Source organism: Nanorana parkeri, unplaced genomic scaffold (genome assembly GCF_000935625.1).
Source record: "Nanorana parkeri isolate BGI_ZX_2015 unplaced genomic scaffold, ASM93562v1 scaffold379, whole genome shotgun sequence".
NCBI lineage: Eukaryota > Metazoa > Chordata > Amphibia > Anura > Dicroglossidae > Nanorana > Nanorana parkeri.
In genome coordinates this window covers 59,554-81,779 of record NW_017306647.1, presented here as the reverse complement: position 1 = coordinate 81,779, position 22,226 = coordinate 59,554, and the positions used below count along the sequence as shown (strand labels likewise).

The following is a 22,226-nucleotide window of genomic DNA, read 5'->3' as shown; positions in this document are numbered from 1 at the left end:
GCCTTAGCTACTCCAGAGTCTTCCTGTTGGTCAGTGAGGCTGCCCATCAAAGAAGAGGCAGGAAGGATAGGGCCAAGCTAGACTAGACAGTCCCTATCTCTAGATCTTCTGATTGTTGTGACATGTTGTTTCACTGAAGGTAACATCTGCTTAAACGGTGTGCTTAGTAGGAATATCTCAAGTTTAAATTTTATCAACTAAAGATAGCTCTGTCAGGAACATTGATATTTATTTTAGGTGACTGAGACTTTTTATTTGGTATAGAACGATGGGTATACAATGGCTAAGAGAGCCACTGAACTATTCCGATCAATCCATGCTGCAAATGTACTCAACAAACTTGACCTGCCTTCCCCCTCAGCCTCACTGTCCTCTGCTTCCTACCCTTATATGTACCCTCCCCGTGGTATGTTATTTGTCCGGCCATGTGTGTGTCCTTCCTCACCTCCCCCCATTCTGCTCTTCTCTCCCTTGTCTTTGACCTTCTTTCTCGGTTTCTACTTTGCTCATATACATTACAGACATCCCAACTCTCCCGGAAGCTCCGGGAGTCTCCCGCTATTAGATAGTGGCTCCCGGCCGCCCAGGAGAGAAACACTTCCTCCCGGAAAGGTTTAATCTGCTAGATCTCTTCTGACATCGGGAGCCGCGGCCTGACCGTCAGTCAGAAAAGAAAAAAAAAGGCATACGAATGCATAGCTAGATTCCTATTGGCTATTTCACTTTGCAACAGCCAATAGCAAACTAGCTAATGCACCCGCTCACTGCTGCTGTCAATCAGCAGAGTGGGACCTGAATTTTTCTATCAGGTCCTCTTCTGGTGATTGAAAGCAGCAGAGGGTGGGTGCAATAGCTAGCTTGCTATTGGCTATTGCAAAGTGAAATAGCCAATAGGAATCTAGCTATGCATTCGTACGCCTTTTTTAAAATGTATTCTCTGTAGGTCTCTGTACCTCTCCCTCTCCCTGTGATTCCTTCCGACCAGATTTACACTGGGGATGGAGATGCACATGCTCTCTTAGTCATGATACTCATGGCCTGTTGCTCATATCCTACACGGTTGCTGCCCGGACTGACGATTTTTACATTGAAATATACATTTCGCCGTTGTTGCACTAAACTTCTACTGTTCTGGATTTGCAGAGCATTTCTATGTACCGCTTGCTGTGCAATGGTTAAATTGAGATCGTGTTTTTCACGTATCTCTCTATGTTTTAATAAAGACGTTTTTATTTTTAAAAATAAATAAACTTGACCAACAGAAGTGACATTTATTATGTGGGATTGCTGTGTACTCAATGCGTGCGTTCTTCTGTTTAACGAGTGTCTTTTACATATGGATTCCTGTTATGGCTTGCATGCTTAAAGTGATATTAAAGCCTCATTCTTTATTTATTTCTCCTTTAAAGGAGAACTATGGGGTCAGTGTTTTTCCCCATAGTTCTCCTAAGGGTCACAGGAGGACACAAACTAGTGTCCTCCCATGACCCAAAGCTCAGTATACCGCGAGCTACAGCTAAGATCGCCGCAGCCGGGACGGATCCCAACATTACTGTCGAGATTCACCCAGCCGCTTGCTTGACAGCTGGCTCAGCCTACCTAGAGGCAGAGCCAGCTGTACCCGCCCCCTCCCTTGTCCGTTCCGCCAGTCAGTGCTGGAGGATCGGAGCGGGGAGATGGGGAATCCCTGAAGGGAGCCTCTCTGCAGGGACATGATTGAGAAGTGAGCGAGCGACGGTATGTGTTCGCTCACTTCCCGATCTACTGAGCCGACCTGTGACAGTCTCATTGTCACACGTCGGCTCGATCTATGGGGCTGAGTGATTTTCACTCACCTCATAGTTCTCCTTTAAGGAGACTCTCCTTTGCTGGATGCTGTTGCTTTTTTTCTTTAAAAGTTTTTCATTCCTTGTTTTGTAGTGGGTCCCCGCAGCGCTCTTCTCCCCGCCCCCTGCACGGGTGCCAACATAGTTCTAATTGAGGTCACTCGTGCGCACTCGTTTCAACAGTGGCTGTGTGCGTCCATAGGCACACACAGCACTGTGGCAGGCCACGCCCTTTCCCTCTTTGATTGATGGCAGAGGAGCCTATGGCTCCTCTGCCATAAGTATCCCCCCCCCCCGCAACCCGAAAGTTCGGGGAAAGGAGGATCGCTTCGGGACCGGCGGCGGGGATGAGAGCAGCTGACAGGTAAGTGTGGGGGGGACTGGGGGAGAAAAAAAGTGCTGGGCTGTTTTTACCCTAATGCAGAGAATGCATTATGGTAAAAAACGCCCAGAACGTAATACTACTTTAAGGTACAACTCAAGCCAAAGCCTTTCTTTAGCTTTGAATAGAGTGGGGAAGGTTTAGAACTATGCTCATGTTTTATACTCTTTGGTCCACTGAAGAGACTTCCCCTCACTTCCTGTCCCAGTGGCCCAACAGGATGTAAATGGAGATTGAGTGTTCTACTTCTGCTTTCCGGCAGCTGTAAATGGTGGAATCCCCTAATTTTTTGTCCTGGTGAGGGGAGGGGGCGAGTACAGCTGGCTCTGCCTCTAGATAGGCAGAGCCAGCTGTCAATCACGCAGCTGGCTGGATCTCGACAGTAATGTCGGGATCCGTCTCTGCTGCGGCGGTCTCAGTATACTGTGAGCTGTAGCTCGCTATATACTGAGCTTTGGGTCACGGGAGGACGTTAGTTCATGCCCTCCCGTTACCCTTAGGAGACCAATGGGGGAAAACACTGACCCCATAGTTCTCCTTTATTGTCCATTGTCTGGGCAGAGACACACTTTTACCTTTAGCATGAACTGTGCATATGATGACGCCATCGCTATTTTTGTTTTTTTACAATACATTTCTTCCTGCAAGAAGTTGTCTAACTGGTTTCTTTTCTTTACGGAAAGTTCCATTGTGTTTTTCTACTGAGGGGATTTTTTTTAGTTTTAAGTGATAGAGGCCCCGCTTCCGTGGGTGCGAAATGCCAAATTTCACCTGACACACGGAAAGAACACACCTTGTGCAAAGGGTCTCCGCAGCCGTCCACTTCAGAAGGTAAAAGAAAAACACGTCTGTTCAACATGACGTAGAGAAATGCGTCCGGACGAAGGCTGATTCACTGGACAGAGGTAATGAAAAGTATTCTACATGCATAGAACTGACTCGGCACTGGCTGGTAATAGAATCAGATTGGAGTATTGCTGCCCTCACACCTCACAATGGCTTTTCCTTTTTAATATCATTTTATTCGATTGTTGTTGCTTATTTTTGACACTCCTGCATGTGTGGGAACCCATCCATTGCCATTTACTCTTTTAAAGACAAATATGTGACCAAAGCTCATTGTGGCTGCAAATCAATGATGATCATACACCTCAGATATAAAGGCTATAAAGAGACCCTTAGAGTTTGCTTGCCGCTGATGGAGATATAACACGTCCTAGAAAGTGTCGCTACAAAAAAAGCCGACCTGTTGTTACCTGCGCTGGGAATTACTCCAATTTTTTATTCTTGATTTATCTTTGAGAGATTTTCAGACCTGTTGAAAATTTTCTCGGTGGGATGTTATTTTTTTATTATTGCTCTTATTATTATTATTATTAGTAGTATTATTATTATTATTAATAATAATAATACTATATTTTATTATTAATATTGCTATTATTGTTATTTTGTATTATTGCTCTTATTATTATTGTTGTTATTATTGTTATTATTATTATAATTATTATCTGCAGCTCATGTTCATGTGAATATTACATTGGAACATTAAAACATAAGGAACGTAGCATTTCTGACAACCTGGGCTTCTCTGTACTGCAAAATTATTTGTAATAATAATAATAATCTTATGGTAAAAATAATAGTCGGAAATTCAGACAGCAAAAATCGTAGTGTTCCCTCACATTGGTGGCCAGTAGAGAAATGTCCCATTACATTATTAGTCAGAGGATATATATATTGGTGGAAGGTGAATTGCTCCCTTACATCGGTGATCAATGGAGAAGAGTCCCTTAGGCTGGGCACACACCTTACAACCATCGCAAGACTTTTGTCTTGCGATGGTTGTAAGGTACTTAAAAAAACGTACGATCTGCCTATGCCGATTATCGTATGGTGTGTTGGGACCCTTACAATGGTGACCATCAGTATACAGTAATTGCCCCTTACATTGGTGTCATTGGAGAAATGTCCTATTACATTAATAGTTTGTGGAAATGTACTTCCTACATTATAATGTTCCTTTACATTGGTGGTCAATGCAAAGAGGCCCCCCTAGGACTGGTGGTTAGTTGAAGAAAAGCCCTATTACTCTGGTGGTCAGTTGGCAAAATGCCCCTTACATAGGTGGCCAGTGGAGAAATGTCCCATTACATTATTGGTCAGTGGGAAACCCCTCCCCTGCATTGGTGGTCAGGGAAATGTCCCCTTGCATTGTTGGTCAATGGAATACTATTGGTCATCGAGGTTTCCCATAAATACTATTGGTCAGTGAGGTTGTCCTATAAATACTATTGGTCAGTGAGGTTTCCCATAAATACTATTGGTCAGTGAGGTTTTCCTATAAACACTATTGGTCAGTGAGGTTTTCCTATAAACACTATTGGTCAGTGAGGTTACCCACCACAAGAATGTATTAATAGTGATGTGCTGGAGGTGGTGGGGCCATGATGAGGAACTAAAGTTACTATTTACATATTACAGTTCCCTGACCGCTACAAAGTTAGTCAAAGCAGGTCAACATCACAAAGCCTTGGAATTCACAGGTAAAAATGGCGTTTCATCACATAAATGGGAATTAGAAATATGAATAACCCCCGAGCTGAAATCCTGAGCAGTGTTGTCAGTCCCGGTCCTCCCCCAACATAGATTATATAGGTGGACTATGTAAATCAATTCACTGATCGATGGATACCATCATCCCAACTACCTCTGTATACCATTACTGGGACTTTCAGAGTTCCAAAGTACTATAAGCAGAGATAAGACCTAATATCGATCTTTGATTTGGATTATCCTTCCACATGTATCCATTTTATGAAGAATAAATCCTGAAAACAATTAGAGGGTTACTCACAAAGGTGCCGAAGGCAGCCGAGTGAATATTTAACCCACCCGAAGTGAAGTGACCTGAACGCTGCTCGGCTATACACTTCAGGCTTGTACAGCTGATTTCAGCCGTACATCGGCTTGATTTAGCTGGCTTTGGTTCAGCCGAACATGTTCCAAAATTCCAAATTCAATTATTAGACCAGCACCTGGGGAGTCCTGATGGTGGCTCAGGAATCGGAGCGGTGAGATTTCTTTTGGCAATGTTAGGTACGTTACAGCGCCATTATTTTTTAATGGCACCCCAATACACTTAGCCGTCGCATGTGTGTTGTATCACACCACATGACCTATTGGTGACCTATGCGATGTGGTGCCATGCAATTTTTTTAAAAAGAGGTGCTTGAAATTCTTTCAGTGCAATTTAGGTGCGGTGGGCAGCCCATTCAGCACACTACAATGCACCCTACCGCACCTCTGCAATGCTGCATGGCAGAGCTAAGGGGGATGTGTACTGTAGCCCAGCATTGGGGAAGTCAGGCAGGGCTGGTAACACTGCTTGGGGGTTCAGGGCAGCAGAAGTAGCATGGTCAGCTCGCTATATGAAATTAGGAGCTCACTAGATTTCTGGTAGGGACCTGTTGGTACTTGCAGCCTTTTTAAAGAGACAACACTTGAGGAAATGTGTGTGTATTGCAGAGATGTAATGCGTATGAGTTTTTTCTTGGCCAGTCAGTTCAATGTCATGTCTAAAAATGGTGAATAATAAAAGTTTGATGTTTAATAATTTTGCACGCCTATGTTAATACTGCAATGATCTTTCAGATTGTCTCGCCCAGGAGACCATGGCTTATTGTGAAGAGGCATCGCGGGCCATTGACCGCCTGAAAGAAATACTCTGCCAGTTCCCCGAGGATGATCTGAGTCGTCTCAGCAATGAGCTGAAATCACTGAACGTCATCAGACCACCAGATCTCCCTCTGGGTTCTGCTGTATGGAGCACCAGAGATAAACTCAATGAAGTCCTAAACACCATCGTACGGCAAGGAGAGTCCGCCTGCCAGAGATTCCTCTTTCACCTAGAGAAGCTGATACTCCGATTCCCAGCCTTGTCTGACCTGTCTAATGGTGAGTGTTATAGATCATGTACAACCACTTATTCCATGTCCTGTCCTCAGGAACGTCCCCACACCTGAGACTGGGTGCGTGGGGGACAGGGGGTGCATGGTACCTCTGCACAGCATCCCGCCCAGCACACTGATGTCACTGGTTACCTGGAGCTAGTCTGGACGCCAGCCAGAGAGTCATCAAGGGTTGCTAAGAGGTTGTAGCCTCTCAAAGCGCCGCTGCCTGCTGGACACCGCCGCAACCCGCCGTCCTCGTCCCCGCCGGCCGCCCTCGTCCCCGCCGCTACTGTAGCCTCCGGTTCTCTTCCCTTGATGAATAAATTTATCAAGGAGAGAGAACCAGAACCACAGTAATTGCCGCTCTCAGGGAATCTGCCGCTCCAGGCAAACGCCTTGTTGGCCTCGCGGCAGATATGCCCCCCCTGGACACGCCTAGCGCCACCCCATGTGACCTTTGTGAGATGCCACCTAAGGCAACCCCCTCAGGCTGCCTCATTTTAGAGATGGCCATGTCCATCCTTGGTCATAGATGTAGAGAGCCCCAGTCGCAACTGGGCTTGAGCAAGAGTTTGAGCATTTTAAAAGTGGACCTATCAGCAACTTTAAAAGATCGTACGACTAAAATCCCTGACATATCACAATATAAGAAAACAGTATCATGTTCTACCTTTCATTATTAAAAAGCTGTTGTCTAACCAAGGGGTTCTTGGATAAGTGTTGTTATCTGGAAGAAAAATGTCATCAATCTGCTGCAGGCAGGAGGATGCATTTCCTTAGTCTCCCCTTCCCCCAGTGATCAGTCTGCTGCAGGCAGGAGGAAGCATTTTGGCAGTCTCCCCTCCCCCAGTGATCAGTCTGCTGCAGGCAGGAGGATGCATTTCCTTAGTCTCCCCTTCCCCCAGTGATCAGTCAGCTGCAGGCAGGAGGAAGCATTTTCTCAGTCTCCCCTCCCCCAGTGATCAATCTGCTGCAGGCAGGAGGAAGCATTTTCTCAGTCTCCCCTCCCCCAATGATCAGTCTGCTGCAGGCAGGAGGAAGCATTTCCTCAGTCTCCCCTCCCCCAGTGATCAGTCTGCTGCAGGCAGGAGGAAGCATTTCCTCAGTCTTCCCTCCCTAGTGATCAGTCTGCTGCAGGCAGGAGGAAGCATTTCCTCAGTCTCCCCTCCCCCAGTGATCAGTCTGCTGCAAGCAGGAGGAAGCATTTCCTCAGTCTTCCCTCCCTAGTGATCAGTCTGCTGAAGGCAGGAGGAAGCATTACCTTAGTCTCCCCTCCCCCAGTGATCAGTCTGCTGCAGGCAGGAGGAAGCATTACCTTAGTCTCCCCTCCCCCAGTGATCAGTCAGCTGCAGGCAGGAGGAAGCATTTCCTTACACTCTCCTCCCCCAGTGATCAGTCTGCTGCAGGCAGGAGGAAGCATTTCCACTGAGGAACCGAGCAGAATAGAAAAAGAGTGACATGAATAAAAAAAAAAAAGTTTAAAAATAATTTTAAAAATGTAAGAAAAATTAAAATAGTTTAAAGAAAAGAAAAAAAGGAAAATTAAAAACAATTTTAAAAAATGTCGGCAAAGATGCCGGCAAAAGAAAAACAATTGGGCGGAGCTAGCACTGACAACTAGCTCCGCCCAGCAGTTTCCTGTTGGCGGACACCTGCAAGAGTCTTTTAGCAGGTCCTGGCCAATGAATAACAATTGGGCGGAGCCGACCGTGATGTCACAGTTGGCTCCGCCCAGTTGTTATTGTTTAATGACAGTTCAGCGTTCCCAAGTCATTTGGGGACTCTGATCTGTCATTACAACTTGGCAGAGTGAGCCGTGGGATCACGACTGGCTCCGCCCAGCTGTCATTTGCATGGAGATCGGTCGGCTTTGGCCGACCTTTCTCCACGTTTCGGCTGTCACTTTCTGCTCAGTCGACCCGAAGCATATGTCTTCGGCTCGGCTGCTGTACGGGCTTTTTTGAGCAGCCTGTACAGCAGCCCTTCAGTTCGACTGAACCGAAGGTCAGAGGTGGCCACAGAGAGCCGAAGAATTAGCCAAAGCTACAGCTGTATCCTTCAGCTCCATAGTAACCCCCCACAAGTGTTGCTTCGTGATTCACAATAAGTGTAGTTATTGGCATAGAAAAGAAACACTAAAGCTGTGGCCCACATGGCAAATAGAAGAAGAACTTCATTGTGTTTCCACTTCAGTCCTGTTCTACAAACCAAAAAAATGGATCAAAACCATTGTAAATGTTGCCTGTGTTCTAGTAGATTATTTAGTATATTGATAAGCCTTTGGTCTTTGATAATGTCTTTAAAGAAGCTGTTGCCCCCCATTCGCTGGTTACTTGTACAACTAACACTGACATATCTTTCATTTTCCCAGCAAAAAGAAAAGCCTTCTGTGAAATCACGTCTCTGCTTGGGATGAAGGACTATGGAAGCCGTGCTATAACTCTTCGTGAAGTGTTGACCATCGGGCAAGAGGATTTAAAGCCAATGACTTTTCAGACAGTGAAGGACAATCCATGGTTTTTCCTAAGGATGCTCATGTCTCTAAACATCAACGCGCGCAATGCAGAGCTTATGCAATCAAACTCGAGCGGGAACTGTGATCAGGAAATCAGTGACGTTGACCATGTGGGCAACGTTCATCCACTTGACGTCCTGTGTGCGATCCTTCATTGTTCTGATGGTTTCTTACAGCAAGAGATTGTTTCCAAAATGTCCATGTGTCAGTTCGCTGTCCCCCTGCTGCTCCCTGCCTGTGATAGCCCAGGCTACACCTTTATGTTGTGGGCAATGAGAGACATTGTGAAAAAATGGAGACCTCACTCTCTGGTGGATAACAGAGGATTCAAGGAAGGAAATATAGTCAACATCTCCATGCCGATCTTCTCCTTCGTGAGGCTCGGGGACTGCAGCTTGTCCAAATCAGACATTCTAAATCACGTTCTCTCTTCCAGCCAGAGGCTCCTCCCTTTTTTCATCCATAGGAACATGGAAGGCGGGAACATTCCACGGAAAATTTCAGATGGCTTGGTGGAAACCTCCTGGTACTTCCCCGCCGGCCAAGGGAGCGTTTTTCCAGAGCCCATTATGGTTACCAACCTACGAGGGGATGTGTCATCGAACTGGACGCAGTTCACCTTTCTAACGGAGGTCTCCACGGCTATTTTTATATTCGTCGACAGTATTAGTGAGGATGATTACCAGCTGCTGTCAAGGCTGGGAGATGCTCACACTCAGTATTACTTTGTCATATCAAATGCTTCTGAATCACTCCGTGTCACTCAGAACTATTTAAAGAAACTTTCTCCAAGTCTGAAAATAGATGAAAGCCGGGTGCTTTTAAAAAGGAGAAATGTCAGCCATGCAACGGTGGTGAAAAAGTTACAGTTTATCATGGCGGACTTGATAAAGGCTTTCCCTAAAGTGCCTAACTTAGAAGACTTGGCGGACAAGGCCTGCAAGTTTAGGATCTGTGTAGATGAGAATTCAAAGGAATGTCTGACCGCTAAACGCCACGCACTGGAAATTACGGAGAAAATCGAGGACGTGGAAACATATAAACAGAACACAATGATACTTCAGGGGGTGCTATGGAAAAAACTGGCAGACACGGATAAGGAATTGCACAGGAGGAAAAAACAAGGCGATGAATGCCTACAGAAATACAGCTTGCAACTCAGAAAGGAGAAATACGACTTGCTCGTACAAAAGAGTAAGCATAGCCTACCGCCAGATATTGCAAAATTTATAAAGACTCTGACTCAGTTGAGCCACTTGGAGAGATGTTATTTTCTGAAATGGATGAAGATTCTTCTTGACTCCATTTCAGCGGCTCACCCGACAGAATTGCAAGATCCAAAATCAAATAAAAGCACCGATAAATCGCCTTGCCTTGATACCAAAGGTCTTGAGGGTCAAAAAAAGTCTGCGGCCTCCTTAGGCCTTGAACATTTCATTCGAGAACTGGCACAGTTTTATGAAGCTGAATCTTTCATGGTGCAGGAGAACAAATTAAAAATAAGCGAGAGGAAGTTCCGGCATCTCCCAGGAGTAGCAGCTGATCTACTGCTCGATGGGTTTCCACTGGAGATGATTGACGGAGATGCCTCCAATGTCCCACTGCAGTGGATCACTGATGTTCTGACTGAGCTGGATGAAAAAACAGCTGGGCAGTGCAGAATGAGAGTAGTGACTGTCCTGGGTGTACAAAGTACCGGGAAGTCCACCCTCCTGAACACCATGTTCGGTTTGCATTTTCCAGTGGCCAGTGGACGATGCACACGAGGAGCCTTCATGACGCTTATTAAAGTGAAAGAAAACTTCCAGGAGGAGCTGGGATGTCACTTTATTCTTGTGATTGACACCGAAGGATTAAAGGCGCCTGAGAATATGTCTCTACAAGGCAGTTATGACCATGACAATGAGCTTGCAACGCTGGTAGTTGGGTTAAGTGACATCACTCTCATTAATTTGTCGATGGAAAATGTAGTGGAGATGAGTGACATCTTGCAGATCGTAGTCCACGCTTTTCTAAGAATGAGCCCATTTGGTAGGAAGCCCAACTGCAGATTTGTACATCAGAATGTTTGTGATATTGCAGCCCACTGGAATAACCTAAGAGGACGGGCACAATTCAAGCAACAGTTAGATGAGATGACCAAATTTGCTGCAAAAATGGAAAAAAGAATAGACGTGAAGGAATTTGCTGACGTCCTTGACCATGACCTAGAAAATCACAGCGTGTACATTCCTGGTCTCTGGTGTGGTGACCCGCCTATGGCTTCAGTAGGTTGTGGCTACAGTGAAAATGTTAATGGACTTAAAAGAAACCTGCTGACATTTCTTAAACACCTGCCTAAGAACTCTCGGACAATTTATAATTTCTTGCAATGGGTAAGACATCTATGGGACAATGTCCGACGCGAAACCTTCATTTTTAGCTTCAGAAACAGTGTAGTGGCTTCTGCTTATGACCAACTGACTGTGAAATTTTCAGAACTTCAATGGAAGTTCAGAAAAGCAACCTACCATTGGTTGGCCGAGACTGAGAATGAAATCAGGAACCAGACCGGAACACTTCAAATGGACCAGTTTGAGAAATTTAATGCTGCACTCTGGGATTTGCTGCAGAAAGAGGAGTCAAGCACAAAAGAATCCTTGGAAAAGTATTTTGAGGACGCTTCTAACAATGGTGGCCTTATTGAAAGATATAAAGAAGAGTTCTTCCGGAGCCTGAAACTGCTAAGAAGTCAATACGAGAGCCAGTTACGTTCCAGGCTTGAAGACGCCATTAAGATCCAAAAAAACAAAAATGAACTGCAAGCCAAGCAGGATCAATGCCACCAAATTATCGAAGACAAAGTCAGTGCCCTCATGGATCACTACAGGGAAAGAAACATTATTCCAAATAGCCAGATGATAGATTTTGAATTTACAAAAATGTGGGAAGAAGCGTTCTCAGGATTCAACTTGGTGAGTTTGAAAAAGCTTAATATCAAGGAAGAAATCTTTAGACATCTCCAGAGAGACTTGAGAAACAAATCTGGATTGGTGACGGCAAAACTTTTCACATTGCAAAATTTAGAGGAATATGAGCACATAGATTTTAGAGTAGACCCAGATTATACTGTTGGGCTTTGGGGTCAAGAAGATGACTACATGAACCTTCACCTCAAACTGACAAGCTTTGTGAACTGGCTGCTTGATAAGTGTATAGATTACGTAACAGGCAAGGCCATCCTAGGAGAAGATTATCAAGAGATTCATTGTCAGGACCTCCTGGACACGATCAACAAAGAACTTAATCAAGAAAACCTTCAGGAGCTCCACACTACGGACTTGTTTGAGGCAGACGTGAAGCTCCTGATTTTAGGGAGAGCCGCCCCCATGTTCCAGATGATGCACGATTACTACGTCCAAGAAAATGACCCAAAGCTGTGTTTGGGGCGACTAAAACCTCAATACTTCTCCAAATTTCAAAATATTTTCCAAATGAAAGATTTGTGCCAAACAATGGCCAGAAATATCTGCGACACGTGCCTTAAACCGGCCATCACCGAGTACATTTACAAAAACCTTGGCAAAGAGATGGTGGACGATATTCTGGTGAGTGAAGACTCCCAAAAATACAGCAGCCGGACATTTTTCCAGTTCGATTTGCTGAAAACGCTCCTTCTGGATAATAACTTTAATCAGTATGCTGACTACACGTTAGACTATAAGAGGTTTGTGGATAGATGGATTTCAAAATATATCCACAAAAAATACAAAAAAGGGGAGGCTTTGAAAGAACTGCACGCTAAGGTGCTCTCTTTCATCACCAGAAAGGTAGTTAACACCCTTAATGATCCCAAAGTCCTGGACAGTTCAGATATTTCCAAATTTATGGAGAAACTTTCAAGCCTGTTGGCGAGAGAGCTGGTTATCCCTCGCAGAGTGGTGAAAGCCATACTCTACCAGAGCCAGACGTCCGTCGAGCAGTTTTCCTCCAACATTCAGGACTTCCTGCCTAAGACAGAAGTAGAAATAGGGCAGGAGTTCAGCTCTTTGAGCTTCAAAAAGGTCCTCTCAAAACTGACCGTGAAGCCGGAGGATGAGTTGTTCAAAAGGGTATTTGGGTGCGGGAAGCAGTGCCCGTTTTGCCGCGTTCCCTGCGAGGCAGGAGGACTGGATCACCAGGAGCACTTCGCCTCAATCCATCGCCCACAGGCGCTGGGAGGATGCAAAGACCACCAAACGAGAAAGCTTGACAACGTTGTATGCACCACCGACGTGTTAGGAAACCGCGAATTCAGAACTGGGAAAACAGAGAACAGGTTTGTTCCCTACAGCCAATACCGCTGGGCCTATCCTAATTGGTCCATACAGCCTGACCGGAGCCTGAACGCCTCAGATTATTGGAAATATGTTCTCAAGGAGTTTAACAAACAATTTGCAGAGTTTTATAGTAGCCAACCGGCGGACATACCCGAAGATTGGCAAAATATAACGCAGGAGCAGGCCATGAAAAGTCTTCAGGAAACCTTCAACATAACGTAAACTGTTTTTGGTCAACCCACACTGTGAAAGAAGTCTACCAAAACCAAGGCCCATACAGTGTATGTAACAAGTACCAGCCGGCCTATTCTCATTGTACCCGACCTATTGTTACACAACATTTTGTATCACTCTTTTCTTTTACTGCACTCCTTTAAGCCCCACCTATAGTACCTGTATCCTCAGGCGGTATATTTAAAGCTCAACTCCAGGAAAACAGCCAACTACACAGATGAAATACGTACAAGGGAGCAGGGGCGTAACTAGAAATCACAAGGCCCCATAGCATAATTTTGTATGGGGCCCTGTGATTTCTAGTTACGCCCCTTGCAGAGCCCACCTGAGATCCCACACAGCCCACCTGAGAGCGACCCTGCAGAGCCCACCATAGACTCTCTATGGTGGGCTCTGCAGGGTCTCAGGTGGGCTGGTCACACCCCTGCACACCTCTTACCTGTCAGCCCCGATCTGCTCTCAGCCTCCTCCAGCACCGGGCCCCACCTCCTCCACGGTCGCTGGGGGCCCCACCTCCTCTGTCACTGGGCCCCGCCTCCTCCTCTGTCACTGGGCCCCGCCTCCTCCTCCATTGCCGTCGCTGGGCCCCACCTTCTCCTCCACTGCTGACGCTGGTCCCAGACTCCTCCTCCCTGCTGCTGGCTATCACTGACTCAGCAGTGGCTGTGAGGAGGAACGCACCTTTGCACAGATCACTGACAGGTTGTCAGTGATCTGAACAGTGCAACGTTCCTCCTCACAGCCGCCGGTGACTGCCAGCAGCCTGCGATGCCATAGTGACCCATGGAATTAAGGGGACCCCTTTGTTCCTCGTCCTGGCCGGGCCCCCCTGTGCCCCAGGTCCCATAGCGGCCGCCTAGATCGCCATGGCAATAGTTCCACCACTGCAAGGGAGCTATTTTACCTGCCAAAGGATTTGTAGTTCTGTCACTCCAGTCCTGCGATTTACACACAGCACAGTCCTGTCTGGCAGGGCAGGAAAACTGTAGTAAAGGTATACAACTAGTTAGCCGTCCACATCCTGTGACTGGACAGTCAAAGGAGAAGCATTAGGGTGCCCACACACCTTACGATTATCGTACGATAATCGCGGGAAATCCCGCGATCGTACGATGTTCGTAAGGTGTGTGGAAGCCGTGCGACCTCTATTACTGTAAGGTCGCACGACTTTAAACTTACGGACATGTTTGAAAACCCGCCGAGCATCGTACGATGTTCGGCGGGTTTGTGGCATGTCCGTACGATAACAGCCGCACGGGCCGGTGTGCGCAAGCGCACACTGCCCGTTCGGCATTGCGGTCATCGGAAGCCCGCCCCTCAGGGGGCGTGGCTTGCGATCATCGCAAGTACGATCTGCCTATGCAACATAGGCAGATCGTACGTTTTTTTAAGTACCTTACAACCATCGCAAGACAGAAGTCTTGCGATGGTTGTAAGGTGTGTGCCCAGCCTTAGAATGATGAGCTCATCTCAATGTCAGTCTGCTCTCTCTTCCTATCAGCATGCTTCTTGTTAGCACCTGAGCACTTCAGCAACTAAATGGCTCCTTGTGCTGCTCCTCCCTCCCCCAGTCTGAGCCTGGCTTTCCTTCACTTCCCCAACACCCCATTTACTAGCCAGGAGCAATTCAAAGAAGCCCTGTGCAAGCTTCTAGTCTGAGCTTACACAGGTCCGAGGATCCATTTTCCAACCCCATGTGACAGCACTGGGCCAATCACCAAGGCCCTAAATTTATTTTAAAAGTCACCCCTGAGATAAAAAAAAGTACAATCCCTTTTCATTAATTTAGTTATATATCTTATATAATTGCCATTTAGTCATTAAATGTTATTAAAAAATGACTAATCTGTATCACATGTGCAGGGACTGTGGTTCTTTTTAAAGTGTCAACTTATTAAAGTGACACTTCCTTCCAATATGGCAATCAGAGAGCGTTCTGTGCACAACAGGGACGTGCGGTCAGGGGAGGTAGGTGGGGCAGAGCCTCACCCAGTACTATGGAGGAAAAAGCTGCCAGCTTCAAAACTGAAGCTGACAGCTTTTTCTCCATTCAGATCGACTTCTAGCAGGTTATACAGCATGGAAATCCTCCCCGCTGTGTAACCTGTCATGGACGGAGTGCTGCCTGTCAAATAAAGACGGTGCTGCATCCGGCTTTTGACAGCTAAGTTAGGTTACACAGCAGCGGGCTTCCCCACTGCTTTGTGTAATCTAACTTAGTGAGGCAAAAGCTGCAACAGCCTTTGCTTGCTGTTAGAGGCTTGAGCTCTGTGGACGGCTTGGGCCAATGGCAAAGCTGTCCAATCAAAAAAAAACAAAACAGTGAGGACATCGATCTTGATGCCTCACCAGTGACAAGCAAGTGAGGGACGGGGAGTCTCCTCCCTTCTCCGTCCTCCCTCCTCCACACAGCTCGGTGACCGGGTTGGGGGCGGGGTGGAAGCAGGCTGGGGCGGGGCATGGGCTGGGCAGAGGCGGGCAGGGGAAATGCCTCACCGAGAATGGACTCCACTGCACGTCACTGGTACACAATCAGGGAATCTCATTTGCTGATTGCGTGATTGCCTAGCTGCTCCTTCCCAGTATGCAGCAGAAAGGATCGCTTCTTTCCATTTGAGATCAGCGGCCTCTACGCAGCAACTTGACACTCCCCCGCTGAGCCACATCTAGAGCTCCTTAGTCAAAAGGTTGCATTAGATTGGGTAAATGCAAGGCTCCAGCGGTGGCTGCCCGGGCCGTGTTGGACTGCTGAGGAGAGTCCACTGCTCTCACACATAAAGCAGCAGTCTCTGCACAATACTGGCTGGGACAGGATTTTTCACCCTGGATGGGAGAGGGGAACTGTAAGACATGAGCACCTTTAAGGGATAAAAAGAGATGCCACCACTCCAAGCCCTCGTCTGCTTTCCCTGCCACTGGACCTCCGGGTGCTACAAGAGGAAATGCGAATTGTGGCCGTCAGCGACTAGTCAATGTTAGGGCAGAACGGAGAGTGGCAAGACTGATACAAGACAACAGAAGGGTAACAGTGCCGTGTCAGATTCCTCGCATCACCTTTCATCATCTCGTGGAGTCACGAGGCGGCCCAACGAAGTACTGATGGGGTGGTCATAATAATCTGGCCACTCAGTGTATACGTACATATATATCTGTATGTATGCTCAATGGCCAAGTCCAATCTTCATCAGGCTACCTTTGGCCCTGAAGACAGCCAGCACACACTCTATGACGGGGACCCCCATGCTGGTATTATTCTATTGTCGAAGCCAACCACTCAAACTTCCAAGATCCAAGGGTTGATAGGTAACCTCTACCTCCAATGGGTGTTTTCAATGCAAAAGTGTTCCACCAAATCTTGAGTCTACCATCATCGGTGAACCAGTGGAGAAAGCAATTTTGTAGAATAACGGTGCAATGCTAATGTTCTGGCAAAGCTATAAAAGTTTGGATAGCATAGGAAAGATACTGAGTTTTCATTGCTGTCTCTGTCCCGGCTGGGGAGGTTTACCACATATATGTCCTGGTGACCATTGTCATTGAGACAGGAAGCACAAGGAATTCCTCAAGTTGTCTTGAGAGAGAGAGGTGACTCCTCTACTGTCTACTGGTGACTACTCTCTAAGAGAGCGATTCAGAGGGATTCCCCTCACTATAAGGTCTTGCTTTCTGCGCCCTGCTGGGGAGATTTCCAATCACTTCCTTTTCTGGATACTCAACAGGAAGTGATGGGTTAGCTCCCCAGTAGGGCACAGACAGCAAATACATAGCATGACAGGGGGTCAAGCCTTTCCATGTTCTATCCAAAATGTAAGAAAACAGACTTGGGCCTACATACACTTTAAGGCCCCATTCACACTGAGCGATTTATCCAGCGGTAATCCGCGCGATATCACGGATATTTACCGCTCGATATCGCTCTCCAATGCATGACAATGGGGCTCTGTTTGACGCTGTCGCGGGTCGTGCGCCGCTACAACAGGACTCTTTTTGGAGCGGATTTAGGTGCGATTCTACTTTGTTCAATGCAACCATTTACCGCACGATATTGCGCAAAATTCAAATCGCGCGACAAACGCGCGATTTGCGATATGCTGAGTGTGAATGGGGCCGTATAGTAGGTGCTGATGGATACGTGCACACACTTTCTTTATTCAACCATTTGTAGCTTTGTTATAGGCAAACTCCGGCCCTCCACCTATGGTGCAACTACAAAATCTCATTCCAAGACTCTGACAGTCACAAGGCATGACTCCCAGATGCATTATGGGACTTATAGTTTCACCACAGCTGGAGGGCGGCAGTTTGCCTAACCCTGCTATAGACCAATATTAAAACAATGTTACATTCCACATACAAATGTTTCTGGCTTGTTGGCCGTTATCGATGCAGTTTATGGGGACGGTGGTGTCTATGAAGCAAGGCTCGGGGAGCAAGCAGTAAATATGGCCAACAGCATTGCTGGGGAGATTTCCAATCACTTCCTTTTCTGGATACTCAACAGGAAGTGATGGGTTAGCTCCCCAGTAGGGCACAGACAGCAAATACATAGCATGACAGGGGGTCTAGCCTTTCCATGTTCTATCCAAAATGTAAGAAAACAGACTTGGGCCTACATACACTTTAAGGCCCCATTCACACTGAGCGATTTATCCAGCGGTAATCCGCGCGATAGCGCGGATATTTACCGCTCGATATCGCTCTCCAATGCATGACAATGGGGCTCTGTTTGACGCTGTCGCGGGTCGTGCGTCGCTACAACAGGACCCTTTTTGGAGTGGATTTCGGTGCGATTCTACTTTGTTCAATGCAACCATTTACCGCGCGATATTGCGCAAAATTCAAATCGCGCGGCAAACGCACGATTTGCGATATGCTGAGTGTGAATGGGGCCGTATAGTAGGTGCTGATGGATACGTGCACACACTTTCTTTATTCAACCATTTGTAGCTTTGTTATCGGCAAACTCCGGCCCTCCACCCATGGTGCAACTACAAAATCTAATTCCAAGACTCTGACAGTCACAAGGCATGACTCCCAGATGCATTATGGGACTTATAGTTTCACCACAGCTGGAGGGCGGCAGTTTGCCTAACCCTGCTATAGACCAATATTAAAACAATGTTACATTCCACATACAAATGTTTCTGGCTTGTTGGCCGTTATCGATGCAGTTTATGGGGACGGTGGTGTCTATGAAGCAAGGCTCGGGGAGCAAGCAGTAAATATGGCCAACAGCAATGAATTGGATGCCGGCATGATTACAATGGAGGTGGAGGCTTTACTTTATTACTCTTTCCTGTTGGGTTATTCAATCGTCCGACAGCTGAAGTCAACGAGAGAATCTCGAGTGCTCAATCGTGAGGACTATATTCCTCACGATTGAGCACTCAAGATTCTCTCGTTGATATCTGTTAATTTGCGCATCCCTTTATTTACAATGAAATTGTAAAAGAAGGTGGAAGCGATACGATTTTATTGATGTTTCTCAGCAAGTATAGACAAAGAGCCAAAATGCAGACCATCGATTTGCATGTGATATCTCTAGTGTGCCACTAGGGGGCGACAGAAAACTGATGATGAACTGATGATATTATGACATTCTCTGCTTTCATAATTGTAGGTCATAGGAAGGGATGAGTGATTTCAATGAAATTGCATTGGCTTTAGAGTGTTTTTTTTTAATTGCAATTAAATGTAATGTAAATGTAATTTATGTAATAAACACACGTTCTAGCTTATGTAACTGCAAGGCTTAGTGCAGTGCAATGCCAACTCACTAACAGAATGCAGCTTCCACTGTGCGCAATGACGTGCTGCAAAAAATTGGTGCAGATCCAATCTTGGAGCACCAAAACACACTTTAATTTCCCATTCCCCATTGACTCCAAAGCATTTTGCTAAAATATAAAATGATTTAGGTAAAACAAATATCTTCCTCATACAAGAGTCATTCTTCTTGAATCTCGGGGAGCTTTGTGTATTTCTTCCAGATCTGGGCAGTAAGCCGGCGTGAGACTTGGAGCTTCCTGTAATAAAGACCGGTCACTGCTGCTCGCTCTCCTTGTGCAGGGTGACTGGTCTTGTCTCCGCCCCTTCCTGTAATAAGGACAGCACGCTGCTGCTCTCTCTCCTTGTGCAGGGTGACTGGTCTTGTATTCGCCCCTCCTGTAATAAGGACCGGTCACTGCTGCTCTCTCTCCTTGTGCAGGGTGACTGGTCTTGTCTACACCCCCTCTTGTAATAAAGACCGGTCACTGCTGCTGCTCTCTCCTTGTGCAGGCTCACTGGTCTTGTCTCCGCCCCCTCCTGTAGTTTTCTGCAGGCAGCCTGTAGTGGGTGGGGCCTGATGGAGCTATGGGGAACTGTTCTGTAGTCTACAGAGCAGACTGATCAGGGCTGACAACACTGCTTGTGATTTCAGTGTAGACATACTGTATATTGAGTGGGCGCTAGACCAAATAGGTAAAGTCCAAAGAGTATTTAATTATTCAATCACAAAGGAAATACAGCCAATGCATTTCGGGGGCAACAACACATCCCCTTGGAGTCACCAACTGTTGCTGATCATAATATGTAACTATAGTCCAAAAGGATAATTCAGACCACCACGCTAATTAAGAGATTCATTTGGTTTTAGTCTTTGGAGTTCCTTTCAGTCCCCACATTAATGCTTCAAGCCCTGATGAAGGGGAAGTGTTGTTGCCCCCAAAATGTGTTGCCTGTTTTTCTTATCTGGTTAAATAATTAAAGATTTTGGGGCTTTTTCACGCATTTTTTCTGATGCCCATTCAGTATATGTCTACACTCAAAGCTTCTTCTGGGTACCCATCAAGGGAGACATGTTGCTGTTGGAGCTTCCTTACCAGTGCCAGTGATCTTGCTTGGAAAACCCTGGTGCATTTGGACTTGGAGTGTTGAAATCCCAGCACCTCTTACAAATTTGGGCTTTTTTTCCCCATTTTTCGAGCAGATATAATAAAATGCTATCAGTGGTACATTTACCAGACTTAAGGGGATCAAATAAGAGAATTTTGCTGTTAGGATGTCCATACATGGGGATAAAAACCCTGAACTAGCAATACATCTACCTGACTGTATATTTCAATGTGCACCAAAGCATCCCCGGAGCCATAAAGCCCCCATCTTATCTTCTTCAGACAAGGTCAAGCTCTTGCCTGCCCCTCCCACCTCCCAAGCAATTACTATTGGTTCCTTAGTTTAATGGGAGGCCTGTTTGTCCAATAGTAAGCCATAAGAGGTTGATATTGCAAGCTGGAGTTAGTTTAATTTTGTCTACAGAGATTAGCAAAAGAGGACTTCAGAGGTTCTGGTGCTCATGGTTTTATCCAGCGAACATCTAGAGGTAACGCAGGCTGTAAGTATGATTAACTTCTCTTGGTAGTTTGAACTTTTTATTCTTTTGACTGATTCACCTTAAGCACATGTCCAGCTTCTCAGGTTATTTGCTCTGTTGTGATCTTCAGTCATACTCAAGCTCAAAGGTCTTTGAAGCTGAATGCAAGTTCTCTATTATGGTGGCCAGTGGTTTCTAGATAAAGGGGTCAGTGGTAACTCAGAATTTATTATATGCAGAGTCTAGATGGACTCCTATCTACACAGTTATGGCATCATACAAGCTTCATATCCTAATCTAGATAAGTGGATTTATGGTTTTCCTGATGAGAACATTTGAGGTTACCACCATTCAGATCGTATTGTCCTCTTTTTTTTTTTTGGTCATCTTTGGAAATCAGTTAAAGTGACATTGAACCCTCAGATTTTTTAACATAAACCAATACTGTAGTGTGCGCCTTACTGTAATCCATGGTTGTTTCCCTTCTCTTTGCTGCTCTTCCTTTTAAATCCTCATGTCTTCTCATGCTTGGGGAGAACTTCCCTTTTCAGCTCAGGGCCTCTTCCTGTAGTGCTGGCTCAGGTTACAAGCCTATACAAACGTATACACAGACACCGTGTATCCATTCCTTAGACAAGGCAGTCTGCTGCAAAACAGAAGTTCTCCCCAAGCATGAGAACAGATACAGATTTAAAAGGAAGAGCAGCAAAGAGAAGGGAAACTACCATGGATTACAGTAAGGCGCACATTACAGTATTGGTTTATGTTAAAAAATCTGAGGGTTTATTGTCACTTTAATTCTCCAGGGTCTTCTGTGGCCAGGCTGCAAATGGTGGACACAACCCATTCTGAAAAATGGTGAGTTATGAAGGGAAGGCTGAAAACTGAACCTGCTCAGCAGCACTTGAAAACAGCTTTTGGAAGACGTGTCCAAGTAGGACTCACCTGCCAATCATCAGCGGGAGGGCGAGGGTTCCTCTCTAAAAGCAGAAAACTATTTTAAGCATCAAATTTCATTAGCATTCCAAAATAACTCATGGGTGATTCTAAATGATTTAATCCTCATCCCAGCTTGGGGTAGAAACAATCCGTGGACCACCAGAGTTCCTCAAACCAGTTCTTGTAAAGCCTCCATGCATTTAAGAGAGACCCATTCGAGTTTAATTAACCACGGCGACATTCATATATATAAATGGTTGTACGAGGATGCTCATACAGACCAGGAATGTTCCAAATGAGCAGCGAGAGGAAAAACAGGAATGGGAACTTTAGACATGTCCGTGATATGTTGACATCGATATTAATCAGGTCATCAGATTTCGCACAGATAATCCCAGGCCTTGCCGGTAAACTGGCTGATCACGCCGTAGTGACCCGCTAACTGAGACGTCATTAATTTCCACGTCTGCCCAGGCCTGAGAAAAAAAAATGTTTTAATCCCCAGCTTTAAACACCGTGAATTGTGCCACATTTACGAGCGCAAGGTAACAAGCTGCTTCCTCCAGGATTCAGTGCACGGCCCAAACAAATGAATCCCTTTGGCCAAGTCAATTTATTATATCGGGCTGTGAATAGTCATCTGCTAATCCCAACATGGCTGGCTTTAACTTCTGGACTGCGTAGATCTGGGTGCCCATTTGTCACTCTCACCCCCCCCCCCCCCCAAC

At 46.0% G+C, this 22,226-nt stretch overlaps 1 protein-coding gene across 1 annotated transcript; it reads left to right on the top strand.

Annotated features, from left to right (window-relative positions):
• The first annotated feature begins 5,879 nt into the window (after positions 1-5,879).
• LOC108789136 (up-regulator of cell proliferation-like) lies at positions 5,880-13,193 on the top strand. The gene is made up of 2 exons (XM_018559073.1): positions 5,880-6,162; positions 8,530-13,193. Exons 1-2 carry the CDS (start codon positions 5,880-5,882, stop codon positions 13,191-13,193), a joined length of 4,947 nt encoding a protein of 1,648 aa, XP_018414575.1.
• Positions 13,194-22,226: the final 9,033 nt, after the last annotated feature.

Excerpts from the sequence above, each read along its gene's own strand:
- LOC108789136 (XM_018559073.1), top strand. The coding sequence starts at position 5,880 with ATGGCTTATTGTGAAGAGGCATCGCGGGCCATTGACCGCCTGAAAGAA. Across the intron at positions 6,163-8,529 it reads CTTGTCTGACCTGTCTAATG|CAAAAAGAAAAGCCTTCTGT; the intron begins GTGAGTGTTATA and ends TCATTTTCCCAG.